We start from the raw sequence: 15,014 nt of genomic DNA on the forward strand, positions 1-15,014 counted from the left end.
TCCACGTATCCAGATTGCACCCTTTGTGGAAACCAGGCTCACGGTTGACTCCCTTCACAGCATCTTCTCTGCTAACCTGAGAGGGAACCCATCCCCTTTCTCTCTGAAGGAGAAAGATGCTGGATCCATGGTGTGCTCATGCAATTTCTCATTTCATTTTTTATATGATAATATGTAGATGTATGTAAGTTCCTTGGAGATAGAACTTCTAGCTGTACCATCCCTGTATTCTTGGCAGTTAGCCTAGAAAGCTTTGAAAAGACAAATGGAAGTGTAATAAGAGAGGCCATTACCCAATACTTGTTATCTGTTTCCTGCTGCTGCTATGACAAATTACCAGAAACTTGGTGGCTTAAAACACAAATGGGACCAGGCGCAGTGGCCACGCCTATAATCCTTGCATTTTGGGAGACCAAAGTGGAGGGTCACTTGAGCCCTTGGGTTTGAGACCAGCCTGGACAACTCAGGAAGACCCCATCTCTACAAAAAATAGAAAAGTTAGCCAGGCATGGTGGTGCACACCTGTAGTCTCAGCTACAGGAGGCTGAGGTGGGAGGATTCCGAGTCTGGGAAATTGAGGCTGCAGTGAGCCGCGATTGTGCCAGTGCACTCCAGTCTGGGCAACAGAGCGAGACCCCATCTCAAAAAAGCAAAGCAAAGCAAAGCAAAGCAAAACAAAACAAAACAACAAAACACAAATGTATTCTCTAACAGTTCTGGAGGCCCAAAATCCTAAATCTGTTTCCCTGGGCTGAAGACAGGGAGTTGGCAGGACCCATTCCTTCTGGAGGCTCCCGGGGGAAGCCATTTCCTTGCCCTTTACAGCCTCTAGAGAGTGCCTGCAATCCTTGGCTCACAGTGGCCGCCATGAATTCCTATGGCCTCTGCTTCCAGAGTCACATCTCCTGACTCTGAGCCTCCTGCCTCCCTCCTATAAGGACCCTTGTGATTCTATAAGGCCCACCTGGATAATTCAGGATCATCTCCCCATCTCAAGACCCTTAATTTGGTAACAGCTGTAAAGTCCCCTTTATCATATAAAGTAACGTTCATAAAGTCCAGGGATTAAGTACCCCCCAACCGATGGGAGTAATTATTTTGCCTACCACAATAGCATTTATTATGTCACAAAGAATTGATAAGAAAGTCAGGCTTCTTGGTTCAATGCTGTTTTAATTCCGCCAGAAAAGTTGGAAGATTTCTTTCCTGTGGGATGAAGATATTGGAGCAAGACTTTTAGGGGTGCATTGTTTATAAAGTTCCCAGACCTTAGTCCTGAAGAGCCGGCCCACAAAGACATAAATGACTGGATTCAGGGAGCTGTTGGTGAAGGCAAAGAAGTTGGCCAATTGCAGGCCCAGGTCAATGAAGTCCTCCCAAAAGCAGCCTCGGACTACTTGCACCTGGAATAAGAATTCCAGGAAGGCAAAGAAGTGGTAAGGGGCCCAGCAGACCAGGAAGGCCACCACAAGCGTGAGGATCAGTGCTGTGGTCTTGCTATCCTTGCGGCCCCCGCACCTTGTCCTGCTGACCTCCTCCCGCCCTCGCAGGGAGGCCAAGATATGGTAGTTGAAGAAGACGATCGCAGCCAGTGGTAGGAGGAAAGCCAGAATATTTAACTCCACAATCCTTGCAAAGTGCCAGGCCTCATGGGGGAGGAGCAGGATGCAGGCGGTGATGTTCAGATCTGGGACGGCTTGGATGGATCGCAGCAGGAATGTGGGGATGCTCAAGAGGCCCCCCACAACCCAGATGAGCACACAGGTGACCCGGGCCTGCCTCCGCCGCTGCCGCCTCCGGCTGGCCATAGGGTGCACCAGCATGCAGTAGCGGTCCTGGCTGATGGCCACCACCAGGAAGATGCTGATGAACAAATTGGCCTTGATGACCCCGTTGATGACACGGCAGAGGAGGGCTCCGAAAGGCCAGTTAAACTGGTTCCAAATGTTCTCTGCCCAGAAAGGCAAACCCAAGACAAACACCAGATCAGAGGCCGCCAGGTTGGCCAGGTAGATTTCTGCCACGTTCAGTCGTCGCCTGGGCAGGAGGAAGACCAACAGGACGAAAAGGTTCCCTAGGAGGCCGAAGGAACAGATGGAGATGATAAATGTCGGCAGCATTCTGTGCAGCAGGTCCCAGGCTTCCGGAGCATTGTCACAGGCTGTAGCATTTTGAGGGAACAGCTGGCTCTGGTTGGAGGACTGCAGCTCTAGAGGGGGCCAGGATGCCATGCAGTGGCCTGAAATGAACAGCAGGTAGAATAAAACAGGAAGTGGCAGACTACAGCCTATGAGCCAAACCAGCCCGTCACCTCTTTTTGGACAATAAAGTTTTATTGGCACAGAACCACACCCATTCATGGACACATTATCTACGGCTGCGTTCATGCTACAAGGGTGAGTCGAGTGCTCGTCATGGAGACTGTCTGGCTTGCAAAGCTGAAGATATTTACCATCGGTTCCTGCAGAGGAAAAGTTTGCTGACCTCTGGTTTAAGGGATGGTGCCTGAGTCCAAATCCTGGTACAATCACTCAGTGTGAGCTACTTAGACCCATGGACTTTCACTTTCCTTTTTAAACATTGGAGAGAATCGTGTCTCTCTTGTGGGATCATGGGAGGGCTGTTGTTAGGATCTACACGGTGCTTAGCTCCGTGCCTGGCATAGAGGAAAGACTTTGGAAGGTAGTGATTAGTCTTAGTAACAACTGTACTATTATTATTATTATTATTACTATTAGGGTTTTAATGGCATTTAATGAGCATCTACCTCACACCAGCCCCTTGCCAGGCACTGGAGATATGCAGGACAGAGTAGCCCCAGCCTCATGCGGCTGCAGACATGGAGGCAGAGGTCATGGGTTGAAACAGAACTGAGGGAAGCCCGGGAACAGCAAAGGAAGCTGACCTGTTGTGGCTGGGGCCAGTGTGGCGGAAGGGATGGGGGCAGTGCTAGGAGGTTGAGACTGAAAAACATGAGTGCTGGCTGGGTGTGGTGATTCACACCTGTAATCTCAGTACTTTGGGAGGCCAAGGCAGGTGGATCAGATGAACCCAAGAGTTCAAGGCCAGCCTGAGCAACATGGTGAAATCCTGTCTTTACAAAAAAATACAAAAATTAGCTGGGCATGGTGGTGCACACCTGTGGTCCCAGCAACTCAAGAGGCTGAGGTGGGAGGATCGTTTGAGCCTGGAAGGTCGAGGCTGCAGCCAGCCATGATTGTGCCACCGCACTTTAGCCTGGGCTGACAGACTGAGACCCTGTCTCAACAACAACCACCACAACAACAAAAAAAAAAAAAAAAAAAAAAAAAAAAAGAAAAGAAAAGAAAGAGAGAGAGAAAAAAAGATAAAACAAAAAGGAAAGCATGAGTAATAAATAAGGATAACAGCTACATTTGTTAGATGGTATTAATGGTCTCTGTGTTCCAGGTGCCATTCTAAGTGTTTCACATTTAGGTATTTTCTCATTTAACATTCCTAGCAGTCATTCAAGGTAGGGGCCAGTGTCATCTCCACTTGGCCAATTAGAAAATTGAGTGCTGAGACCTGCAGTCACCTGTCTGAGGTCACACAGCTGGTCAGTAGAGCCTGGATTCAAACCCAGGCAGTCTGATTTGAGAACCTGATTGACAGCCTGTGCTTCTTTCTGCTCTCTTCTGCTGCACCTGTCCCTGCTCGGTGAAGGACAAAGCCAGGCTGAGAGAAGTTAACCAGCTTGTCGGAGAAGACCTAGGTGGTGTTTACAGTGCTACGCTAGGAACCTTAGTCTGCATGGGCCCCAGAGGCCGTGCTCACAGCCATGCAGCTGACTGGCCTTCTACGCTTGCTGGGGGAGCTAGAGCTGGTGGGCACAGTGTACGCTATGAACTTTGGTCTCCATGCCCCCCGTAGCTCACGTTCACAGCCACGCAGCCGACCTGCCTCCCATGCTCCCACGCTGAGTTTCACCAGGAGAGGGATAGAAAGCTCTGTCTCTGTCCATAGGGAAGACTGTGTCTCCCAGCCCTCTGTGGTTCCACAAGGGGTTGATCCCATCCTGTGCTCATGGCTTTGTGGCCTCCTGCCCACAAAACCGGCCACAGCCAAGGGACCCACAGAACACTATCCGCAGAGTGAGCAGCTGCCTACACTGTGGGATTTATGAGGCTCCAGACAATCTTCAGAGTCTAAACGTTCTTCCACAACTTGGATAGGTTAATATACACCCAGTGCTTAGCAGGATTCCTGACTTATTGTAAGCATGTGGCAAATGTTAGCTGTCACCATCATGATTGTTATTATGGGTGATGCCTGAGATTGCTTCAACTCTGCAAAGCTTCACAGATACCAACAAAAGCTATTGTGTAGCAGAGAATTAATCCTGGAAGAGCATACTTGGCTGTGTAACCTCGGGAGAGTCAGTTCATGTCTCTGAGCCTGACTTTCCTCATCAAAGGAAGACACGATGTCCTCAAGAGGCTTTTCTAGCTGTGACAGTCTGTCATGTCACTCACATGGAGTTATTCACACAGGGGTATAATTCACTGGTTCCTCCAGTCATTTATTTGCTGAACAAGTATTTACTGAGAATGTACTATGTGCCAGGCACTGTTCTAGGTATTTAGGACAAAGCATTGAATACAGCAGGCAAAAACCCCTGCTCTTAGTGTGCGTATAAGCCCAGCGGGAGGAAGGAGTTGATAAACAATACACACACTAAATAAACATGCTGGTCAGTGACAGCTGGAAAGAGTAGCAGTGCAGGTGGTGAGAAGTGATCAAACCCTAGAGGTGTTTTGAAGGTAGTAACACCATGATTTTCAGTGGGATCTGGGTGGGAGAAAGGAGAAATCGGATAATGCCAAGGTTTTTGCACTGAACACCTGGAGGTATGAAGTTGTCATCAGCTGAAATGAAGGTGACAGAATGAAGATGAAGCAGTTTTTTTGTGGGGGGTGGGGAAGATCAGGAGTTCAACTTTGGAATTGTTAAGGTTGAGATGTAAATTGGACATCACATGGGGACATCCGGTAGGCAATTAGATAGACAAGTGTGGTATTCAGGGACAAGATCTGGGATGATGAGACATAACTGGGAGTTGTAACCACAGGAACGGCATTTAAAGTCACACGGCTGGATGAAATCACCAAGGGAGAGAGTAGATAAAAGAGCAGAAGCTGCAGAGCTGCCAGTTGACAGATCAACAGGAGACAAGGGAAATTACGATTTGGTGGTTGTGAAATATACATGGCACATGGAAGCTGAGCAGTCCCCACTCAGAGTATAATATGGAGGAGGCTGGAGGCTCTTGTTACAATAGTTTGGTCATTTTTTGCAGGGCATAAATCCAAAACTATGTTTATTTTATCATTTGGCAATACTTAAAGAATTTGCAATAAACCTTTTTGGAGTGATGAGCTAAAAAACAAATGTTTAATGGAAATTTAAGTACTGCACTTCTGTTGCTCAAGGAAGTTGCTGATGAGCAGATAGCTTGCATAGAATATTTGTTGACATCTGCATCACTATGGGGTCTGTAGCAATTTCACTGATTGCAAGAAAACCTGACACAGAGCTGCTACTTTAGAAATTAGTAATTTTAAGAACATTGCACCAGGCCAGGCACGGCGGCTCATGCCTGTAATCCCAGCACTTTAGGAGGCCAAGGCAGGTGGGTCAAGAAGTCAGGAGTTCAAGACCAGCCTGGCCAAGATGGTAAAACGCTGTCTCTACTAAAAATATAAAAATTAGCTGGGTGTGGTGGCAGGCGCCTGTAATCCCAGCTACTCGGGAGGCTGAGGCAGAGAATTGCTTGAATGTAAGAGGCAGAGGTTGCAGTGAACTGAGATCGTGCCAGTGCACTCCAGCCTGGGTGACAGAGTGAGACTCTGTCTCAGAAAAACACAAAAAAACAAAAGAACATTGCACCCTAAGACATGGTTCTCATCCATGTAGTTGCAAAAGATGCTGATATAAGATCATTCTGAGAGGCATGACTTTTCCCTTAGATCAAACGACTATTCTTTAAGTTAACTCAGCTGACATTTAATTCCAGCTTTTCTTGTGCATGTGCAACAGTGGAAGTGATGGCTGACTGTGCATTGGCTCCATAAGAAGAACGTCATAGAAAGCAAAATGGTGCCCGCTCAACACCAGTATCCTCAGACTCTTCAGACAGAAAAGCCTGTCAATTCCAATCACAATTCATTCTTTCATTCAGCTCATGGAAGCAAAGCAGGGCTTTGCAACATTCATTCTGGCAAAGTGAAACAACTGACTTTTTGTGAATGCTATTTTAAGTTGTTTACATTTTCCACATTGGAAATAAAGTCATTGCATTTTTGTGAGGATAAAACACAAATTTTGGTGGAGTCCAGTGTCATGGTAACAACAATATTCCTACTAAATTAAGACACTAATGAAACAGAACTGTGACTGGAACAGGTCATGGTGCATACACAACTTGTTACTGCATGTAAATAAATGTCAATATTCTATAAATAGAAATAGATGTACGTGACAAAATTTATAAAATGTTAAAACATGTGCACAGATTTACTGAACTACAAACTTGATGTGATAAAGTTGTTCATGAATTTTTTTAAAAACTCGACTTTCACATGTGTTTTCTTTTTTATTTTCCCATTATCAATCAATTTTGGAGGACATTGAATCTCAGTGCCCTAAAACATTATTAAATAGTGTGTTGAAACAGATCTCTAAATTTTTGTTGAATTTTGTTCCAAATCAGTTGGAAATATTTAGTCAAGTTATTCAATAAATAGAGCACCAAAACATCAGCTTTCAAAGCTTTTAGTGAATTATAAGTATTGAAAACAAAGCTGGTATGCAGAAAAATTATAAAATGTATCAGAAAATGATCAAAATCAAATGCTGTACAAGAGTTAATTTTGAAATTCTAAAATGAGCTCTGGAATATTTCAGTTTGTGGGAAGAATCTTTTTAATTGGATAAATTCATGTTCTGTAAGGAAATGAGATGAAATTGAGAAAACCAGTGACTTGCAGTATCTGAATTTGACAAAACATTCAAAACTTATAAGTAGGTACAACTTATTTGAAAGGTTTAATCTGGTAAAAAAAAAAAAAAATACTTGTGGGCTGGGCGCTGTGGCTCATGCCTGTAATCCCAGCACTTTGGGAGGCCAAGGCGGGTTGATCACCTGAGGTCAGGAGTTCAAGACCAACCTGGCCAACATGGTGAAACTTCATCTCTACTAAAAATTAGAAAATTAGCCAGGCATGGTGGCGGGCGCCTATAATCCCAGCTACTCAGGAGGCTGAGGCAGAAGAAATGCTTGAGCCGGGGAAGCAGAGGTTGTGGTGAGCCGAGATAGTGCCACTGTGCTCCAAACTAAGGCACAAAGACAGCACCTGTGAAAATATCTGGGCTAAAATATTTATGCAATTCCATAGGCAAAGAATTGGACTTGAGAACAGTGTCTGCCTGGCAGAATTTGCTGAGAGCTTATCACTCAGAACCTGCAGAGGGAACATTTTCTCAATATATTCTGGTTCAAGAGAAGAGTCAATTGAAGGTACTAATTTAAATTTGTTAATTGTAAAATTTGTGGAAAAAAGATTTCAGGCAATTATATGGAAAAATTAAAAATAACAAGACCATATTGAAGAAAATACATTATTGGGAAAAATGCCAAAGACATGGTATCAGTCAGGTACAAGAAACCGTAGCATGTGAATATGCAACAAGAAAAATTATTTTGCTTATCTTATTTATTTATTTTTTGAGACAGAGTCTGGCTCTGTCACTCAGACTGGAGTGCAGTGGTGCGATCTCGGCTCACTGCAAGCTCCGCCTCCTGGGCTGGCACCATTCTCCTCCCTCAGCCTCCTGAGTAGCTGGGACTACAGTGCCCACCACCACGCCTGGCTAAATTTTTGTATTTTTAGTAGAGATGGGGTTTCACCATGTTAGCCAAGATAGTCTCTATCTCCTGACCTCGTGATCAGCCCATCTCCGCCTCCCGCTTATCTTATTTTTAAATGTTCAGTTAATTAACATAATAATGTTTTATTTTGCTTTAATATTCATAGGTGCATGTATATGTATTTAAATACTTTTTTGAAAATAGTTTTTATCTAGAACGACTTTATAACACCATCAATATAATATAACAATTTTGTTGGATTTTTTCCTCCCTCCCTTCCTTCCTTCCTTCCTTCCTTCCTTCCTTCCTTCCTTCCTTCCTTCCTTCCTTCCTTCTTTCCTCCTTTCTGTTTTTCCTTCCTTCCTTCTTTCCTCTCTCTCTCTACCTACAAATACTGATTTTTTGGGGAAATAATTTTTGACTATTGGAGTGCCCTGGCAGTGTGCACAACACATGGCCTGGCCACCCTTCTCCTAGCTATCTCTGATCATGGCCAGGAAGCTGAGGTCTATGGTGACAGAGGTTGGCCAGTGGGAATCGGTGAAATTCCCCTGTGATAGGTTGGGAATTCTCAGGGCGAAAGGAGGTGAGATCCTCACCTATGGTGGAGGGGCTGGGGCATTGAGAGTTTGAGAAGAGACAGGAGGGTGCTGAGCACTGATATGGTTTGGCCGTGTCCCCACTCAAATCTCATCTTGAGTTGTAGCTCCCATAATTATCGTGTGTTGTGTGAGGGACTTGGTGGGAGATAATTGAATCATGAGGGTGGAGAACAAAGCCAAGCCAATATCTTGACTTTAGCTCAGCGAGACTGAGTTTGAACTTCTGATCTCCAGAACTGTAAGACAATAACTTTCATCGTTTTAAGCCATTAACTTTGTGATAATTAATTACAGCAGCCTTAGGAAACCCGCACAGGGGGTGAGGCTGCACCTTGCCCAGGAAGCCAGAGACGACCAGCTATGCAGGGACTTTAGCTCGAATCTGATTAAGTCAGTGGACACTGCCCCCATTCCCAGGACTGGGAGGTGGCTGGAGCCACTGCAGCCACAGCATGTGTCTGCTCACGTGGGGCTTATTTTTAAAAGGATTGTCCTCACCTGCTGCTGTCTGTGTTTATAAAGTTGGCCAGAGAGGAGAAATCTTCCTTTGCCAGGTTTAGCTTTAGCTCTGATATTTGCCTGGAACATAGTAGGTGTTCAATAAACAATATCTATGGATATTGTTAGTAATATGTGACCCTATTTGAAGAACTCAGAAGGGGCATTGGGCAAGTCTATGAGAGAGGGAGATTCTGTACTTTCTGTGTGGTATTTTCTGGATTCTGCACATTTTAACCTTGGCTATGAGAGAGTATGACTTTTTTCAACAAATTAGTTAATTCTTCAAATTAACTCCAATTTCAACAGCATGGTGATGATAAAGGTGTTGGAAATCCAGCCACAGATGTTAAAGACCGTCAGCACGGTCACATAATAAGATGCTACTTTCAAGCCACGAATAACCCAACCAGTTATTGGTCTTATGAAATCTTGTAAGCCATCCCAGAGAGACTAATTTAATTTTTATGATTCAGAATTTGCAGGCTGTAACTGGTCAGAGTCCATGCAAGCTCTGGTGGCTGCATTCAGTCCTGACATGTTTCACTTGATTTTGATATAAGGAGTTACTGGAACCTTCCCAACAGTTCTAAAACCTTTCCCTCCTCCTCCTGTTCTGGAAAAGCAATTAAGACCCAAACTCGACATGAAATAAAAGTCTCTTAAATTGATTTAGAGTTATTTTTAAAAAGTACCCTCACAGAAGCGGAACATTTTGCCAATAGGTAGGTGTGAAAGGAAGTTTTTTGTTTTTCTAAGAGACACAGATTTCCCCTTATATTGTACTCTCATAAAAGAGAAAAAAGGTGGTCATTTACTTACTCAGGCAGAAAAGAAAGGCGTTCACAACTTTAGTTGGGTTTTCTGATAGTGAGAGCTGCCTTGGGAGGTGTTTTCTCTTCTGGGAAGCTCTGTGGAAATGTGGTTGCTTTCAATTATATAACCTCCTCTCCAATGACGTCACTGTGGGGATTGCCACAAAAGTGAGTCTTTCAGGACTCACTCCAAGTGGATTTGGAAGGAAAAATCCACTCTCATTTCACTTTGCACTTTGGGGATGATGACAGATTATTCAGTTACCATCTCCTCTTTTACTTTGGTACCATCTGCAGAGGCCTGCAATCCTGCCCAAGACCTGTACATTGGCAACTATGCCCTAAAAACACGTTTTGGCATTGCCAACTTGCCCTAAGGCTCGCAAAGTGTCAGTGAACATTGAGGGACGGCTTTTGACCCCTTCATTGTTGGCTTCTGAATGTCTGGGGCTCTGCAGCTGCTTTTGTGGGAGCCACATCGAATGGCCTCTTTTGAATTTTGGTCATGAAAGATACAATGCCAAGAATTGGTCAGAGTGGACCCATTACACAGAGAGCTAGGAAAAAGTTTGACTCATGCAATGTTCAGAGTTGAGTAAGACCAGATACACTTTTTCCTAATCCTCCTTGGCAGCTCTGAAATTATGTCGGCATGGGTCGAGTTGAACTACTCAAGACCTCATGTTTCAGACAGTAAGATATTTTTGGCTTTCTTTGAGAATCAGGTGGCAAGATTCTCCAACTGAAAGCCCCTTACCTGCCGTCTTAAAAATTAAGGTCTTCCCAGGCCACCCCCTACATGTAGGAGAACTCATTCATGCCAGAATTCAGGGCTTCGAGTCTGACTTCTGGGAAGGTGACTCTCTAAATGTTTGGAGCAGAAGGTGTTACCTCTGTCTTCAGAATCTTGACTTTTCCTTGTGTTCCCTTTCTCTGCTAGTGACATCTCAGTGGGAGCCAACTGCACTTCAAGTTTTCCCGCTATTTTCTCCTGTTGCTGAAGACCTTAAAATTGTCGAAGTAGGCAGAACAAATAGCATTCTGAGGCTCGGTAGTGGATGTACATTTCAGGGAAGAAGCTGGAATTTGCCTTAGAAGATGGTTCCTTCCTATCAGGAGAGAGACCTCCTGGGTGGGATTTGTAATACAAAAACATTGTCAACATCATTCTGGGGATAGATCTGAACCAGAGGAAGGCTCCAAATCTTAGCCTTTCCTGTTACTTAGTAACATAGGTGGGGGTCTCTCTAGCCCGTGGCTGGCTTATGCTCCCTTCAATATGAGTTTAGACTATACTGTTTCTGAGAAGCATTTATTCTTAGGAGACGTCTCCCTGTTTATTCACCCAGGAGCACACATAGGGCCAGCTCTGCCATGAAGAGCACATGCAGGTCTGATCTCTGCTTTGCCTCTCACTGGAAGACGGGCCGTGAAGAGAGCTGGTCCGATTCGGAGATGCATCTGGCCGCCTTGCCAAGGTGGTGGTGGGGAATGGAAAGTTCTTTAAGAAGACCCATGTTTCCCCTTGTTGCTCATCTCCATGGGAAACGTGAGACAGGCCTGGGCTCAGGGGAGCAGAGGGTCTCCTACTGTCTCCGGAGCTAAGGGAGTGGGGCTGAGGGTAGGGGAGGGGACCCCAAATCTGTGAAAGAAAAGCAGGTCCCTACAGCGTGGCAGAAGACAGTGGGGGGGCTAAGAAGTGGGAAGGCACTGAGGATCCTGTGCTGAGGCTTCGCTTGCCTTTTCTTTTTTTTTGAGACAGAGTTTCACTCTTGATGCCCAGGCTGGAGTGCAATGGGGTGATCTCAGCTCACTGCAACCTCTGCCTCCTGGGTTCAAGCGATTCTCCTGCCTCAGCCTCCTGACTAGCTGGGATCATAGGCTCGCACCACCACACCCAGTTAATTTTGTATTTTTAGTAGAGACGGGCTTCTCCATGTTGGTCAGGCTGATCTTGAACTTCCAACCTCAGGTGATCTGCCCGCCTCAGCCTCCCAAAGTGCTGGGATTACAGGTGTGAGCCACTGTGCCCGGCTGACGCTTCCCTTTTCTGAATTCAGTTGTTTGTAATTCCCACAGCCTCCATAAGGTTTGGTTAAACCTTACAGTCTGATGTGCACTGTGCTTGATGAAGTCCCCTGGGTACTTGGGTGAAGAGGTGGCCACAGAGGATAAAGGGCTGCCTCTGGAAATAGAGGACAGGCCAACCTTCCCTGGGGTGTCCTTAATACCAGTGAGGAGGCACTTCAGGCAGGCTGGACTCCCTGTAGTATGCATCGGCTTGGACCATACTGGATGTGTATTCAAAGGAAGGTGAGCTCTGGAGTTTGAGGCCCCTGGGGACATGCAGTCCCAGTGCCCACTGTGACATCAAGGACCCCTTTCCAGTTCTCTAGTCGATCAGTCCTGGAGTTTTTTTCTCCTTTACTTTTCTAGTCATATCCAGCAGGTTCTTCAAAATGAAAGATTCTGGTACATGTCACCCAGCACACCTCTACAAATAGCACCCAGATGCTAAGCCTCTCCAGGGTTCATTCTTACTCCTTAGGACATCTGATGTCTCCAGTGTTCTCCCAATTGTAGATGTAGGACAGAAAGCCACAGCTGGGCAGAATTCTCGCCAGGATGAAATGCAGCACCCTCACTGTGGTCCGGCTCGTGTCCTTTCACCCCTGATCCCAAGGCTGTTGGTCGTCACACCTTTCTTCCCATCGCAGGGTTTAGAAACTCATGCAACGTACATACAAGTCTGCAACAAAGGGCTGTAAACCAATATCCTGGCTTTCCGATTCCTTTCCTTCAGTCTATCCTTCTGCTGGATTAATATTCTGGAAACACCTGCATTTTGTCATGTCACGGGACAATGACCCAACCCCTTGGAATTCACAAGTTCTCCCATAATCTTGCTGTAACATCCAGAGCCACCCTCCACGCTGAGTGAGTGACTCATGGGCTCCGAATGCATCCTGCTTGTGAGCATTTGCTGAAAATGACCTCACCCTCCTTGCTCTGTTCAGTGCTCATCCATCACTTAAGTCCTGGTGTAATCCTCTGCTCTTCTGTGAGCATAGTGTCTTTCCCCTTTATTCTACAAACATGTATGGAGCACCCACCGGGTGCCAGGCAAATGCCACCCTAGAAAAGCATGTGTGTCCGGCACATAGGAAGCAGGGAATGGATGGGGTGAACAGAGGGGATCAAAGTGTAAGGGGGGTGGTAAGCAGAAAATCACAAATGTACATTTAGCAAAGCACAAACACTTGGAGATCTATAGGATGACAGTGTGGACATGAGCATGTCCTGGGCATTCAGGCAGCTTCAGGTGCTGCCTTGGCCTGGCAGCCAGCCCTGAAGTGAAGGGTCCTGGGTGCTGGCTCTGGGGTGGGAAGGTGCCCACTTAGCAGATAAAGCTCCACTGGGCCAGGGGTTCCATGGGCCAGGAAAGTTAAAAAAAAAAATCCATATGAGACTCCCTGCCCTTGTGTGGCCCTGCATTGGAAGATGAAGGCCTTCTCGCCCGGGCAGAGCAGGGAATCACCAGACCTTACTCCTTAGGGAGCCTCGAGAATCCCAGGAGTGCACACGCACTCAGAAGGGGCTTGTACCAGGACGATCAACTGCATTTCTCTGCCTCCTAAAGCCGAAGCTAGGCCATGTCACGTCTCTTCTCAGACTCCTCTGTTGCTGTCTCAGGCCCAGGAAAACACACAGACCTGACATGGGCAAGGCTGCACATGCGCAGACCCAGCTGTCTCCCAGAGCACATGAGCAGACCCCGCTGGCTCCCAGAGCGCATGCGCAGACCCAGTATCTCCCAGAGCACATGCGCAGACCCAGCTGCTTCCCAGACCCCCGGTCTCATGGTGCCTGGCTGCCCTGGCTTTCTGGAGCTGTGTGTTTTTTTTTATTTGACACAAGGTCTCACTATGTCGCCTAGGCTGGTCTCAAATTCCTGGGGTCCCAATCCATCCTCCCTTCTCGGCCTTCCAAAATGCTGGGATTACGGGCACTCCCCACTACGCCCAACCTTTCCTCTGTTTTGGATGTGCCACCTTCTCTCCCACCTCAGGGCCTTTGCACGGTCCGTTCCCCTGCATGGAGCACCTTGCCATTGAGAGCCCCACGCTTGCTCCCCCAGGTCCTTCTGGTCCTCACCAATCCCTCCCTTGTCAGAGAGCCCTTTCCTGAAATAACCTCTCCTCCTCTTGGCCTGCTACACTGCTCTTTACAGCCCTATCGCCACCTGCTCCACCAGGCAAGGGATTTGTCTCTTTTGATTAGGTTCATCTTCCCAACTCCTACAACAGGGCTGATATGTAGCAGATGCTTAAATATTTGCTGAGTATATTCATAACCATATGTATTATAAATAAATATATAATAGCAATAGCTTGTCTTATGTCAACATACATGTCCCAAACCCCTTGTGAGGACCAGGCCCTGTGTGGGCATGGGGGGTGCAGAAATGAACACAGCCCACTCCCTGCCCACTTAAGGAACTCTTGGGATGGCTGAGGACAAGGACAAGCTGACATCCAGTGACAATATGTTGTAGAAAGCATGGCTGAGGACAAGGACAAGCTGACATCCAGTGACAACATGTAGAAAGCAGAGTGGCAATGAAGTTCTGAGGCTGTGTCCGAGTGTGAGGTTTGAAAAAAGTGAGTTCTAGGCCGGGCGCGGTGGCTCAAGCCTGTAATCCCAGCACTTTGGGAGGCCGAGACGGGCGGATCAGGAGGTCAGGAGATCGAGACCATCCTGGCTAACACGGTGAAACCCCGTCTCTACTAAAAATACAAAAAAACTAGCCGGGCGAGGTGGCGGGCGCCTGTAGTCCCAGCTACTCTGGAGGCTGAGGCAGGAGAGTGGCGTAAACCCGGGAGGTGGAGCTTGCAGTGAGCTGAGATCCGGCCACTGCACTCTAGCCCGGGCGACAGAGCAAGACTCCGTCTCAAAAAAAAAAAAAAGAAAAAAGTGAGTTCTGCTCGAGGTGGAGTGGGATAGGTAATTTATGTGTCGTGCTGACTGGGCCATGGGGTCCCCAGACGTTTGGTTAAACATGGTTTCTGGGGGTGTCTGTGAGTGAGTTTAACCTTCACAGGTTAATTCGAATGATTAATGTTTGAATTGGTAGACTGAGTAAGGCCGATTGTCTTCCCCAACATGGTGGGTGGCATCCAACCTGTCGGAGGCCTGGATACAACCAAAAGG

At 46.6% G+C, this 15,014-nt stretch overlaps 1 protein-coding gene across 2 annotated transcripts in view; it reads right to left on the bottom strand.

Moving 5' to 3' along the window:
- Positions 1-1,153: 1,153 nt before the first annotated feature.
- Positions 1,154-15,014, bottom strand: part of BDKRB1 (bradykinin receptor B1) — a 28,243-nt gene continuing 14,382 nt past the window's right edge. Inside the window, exons 2-3 of one of the 2 annotated variants that reach the window (XM_023205581.2) lie at positions 9,811-9,951; positions 1,157-2,239 (exon numbers count right to left, since the gene is read on the bottom strand). In XM_023205581.2, the coding sequence (XP_023061349.2) occupies positions 1,173-2,231 (1,059 nt within the window). In that variant the 5' untranslated portion in view covers positions 2,232-2,239; positions 9,811-9,951 and the 3' untranslated portion in view covers positions 1,157-1,172. Of the gene's footprint in view, positions 2,240-9,810; positions 9,952-15,014 lie in introns of both variants that reach the window. The other variant, XM_023205580.2, reaches the window with a different exon arrangement.

Source organism: Piliocolobus tephrosceles, chromosome 6 (assembly GCF_002776525.5).
Source record: "Piliocolobus tephrosceles isolate RC106 chromosome 6, ASM277652v3, whole genome shotgun sequence".
Taxonomy (NCBI): Eukaryota; Metazoa; Chordata; class Mammalia; order Primates; family Cercopithecidae; genus Piliocolobus; species Piliocolobus tephrosceles.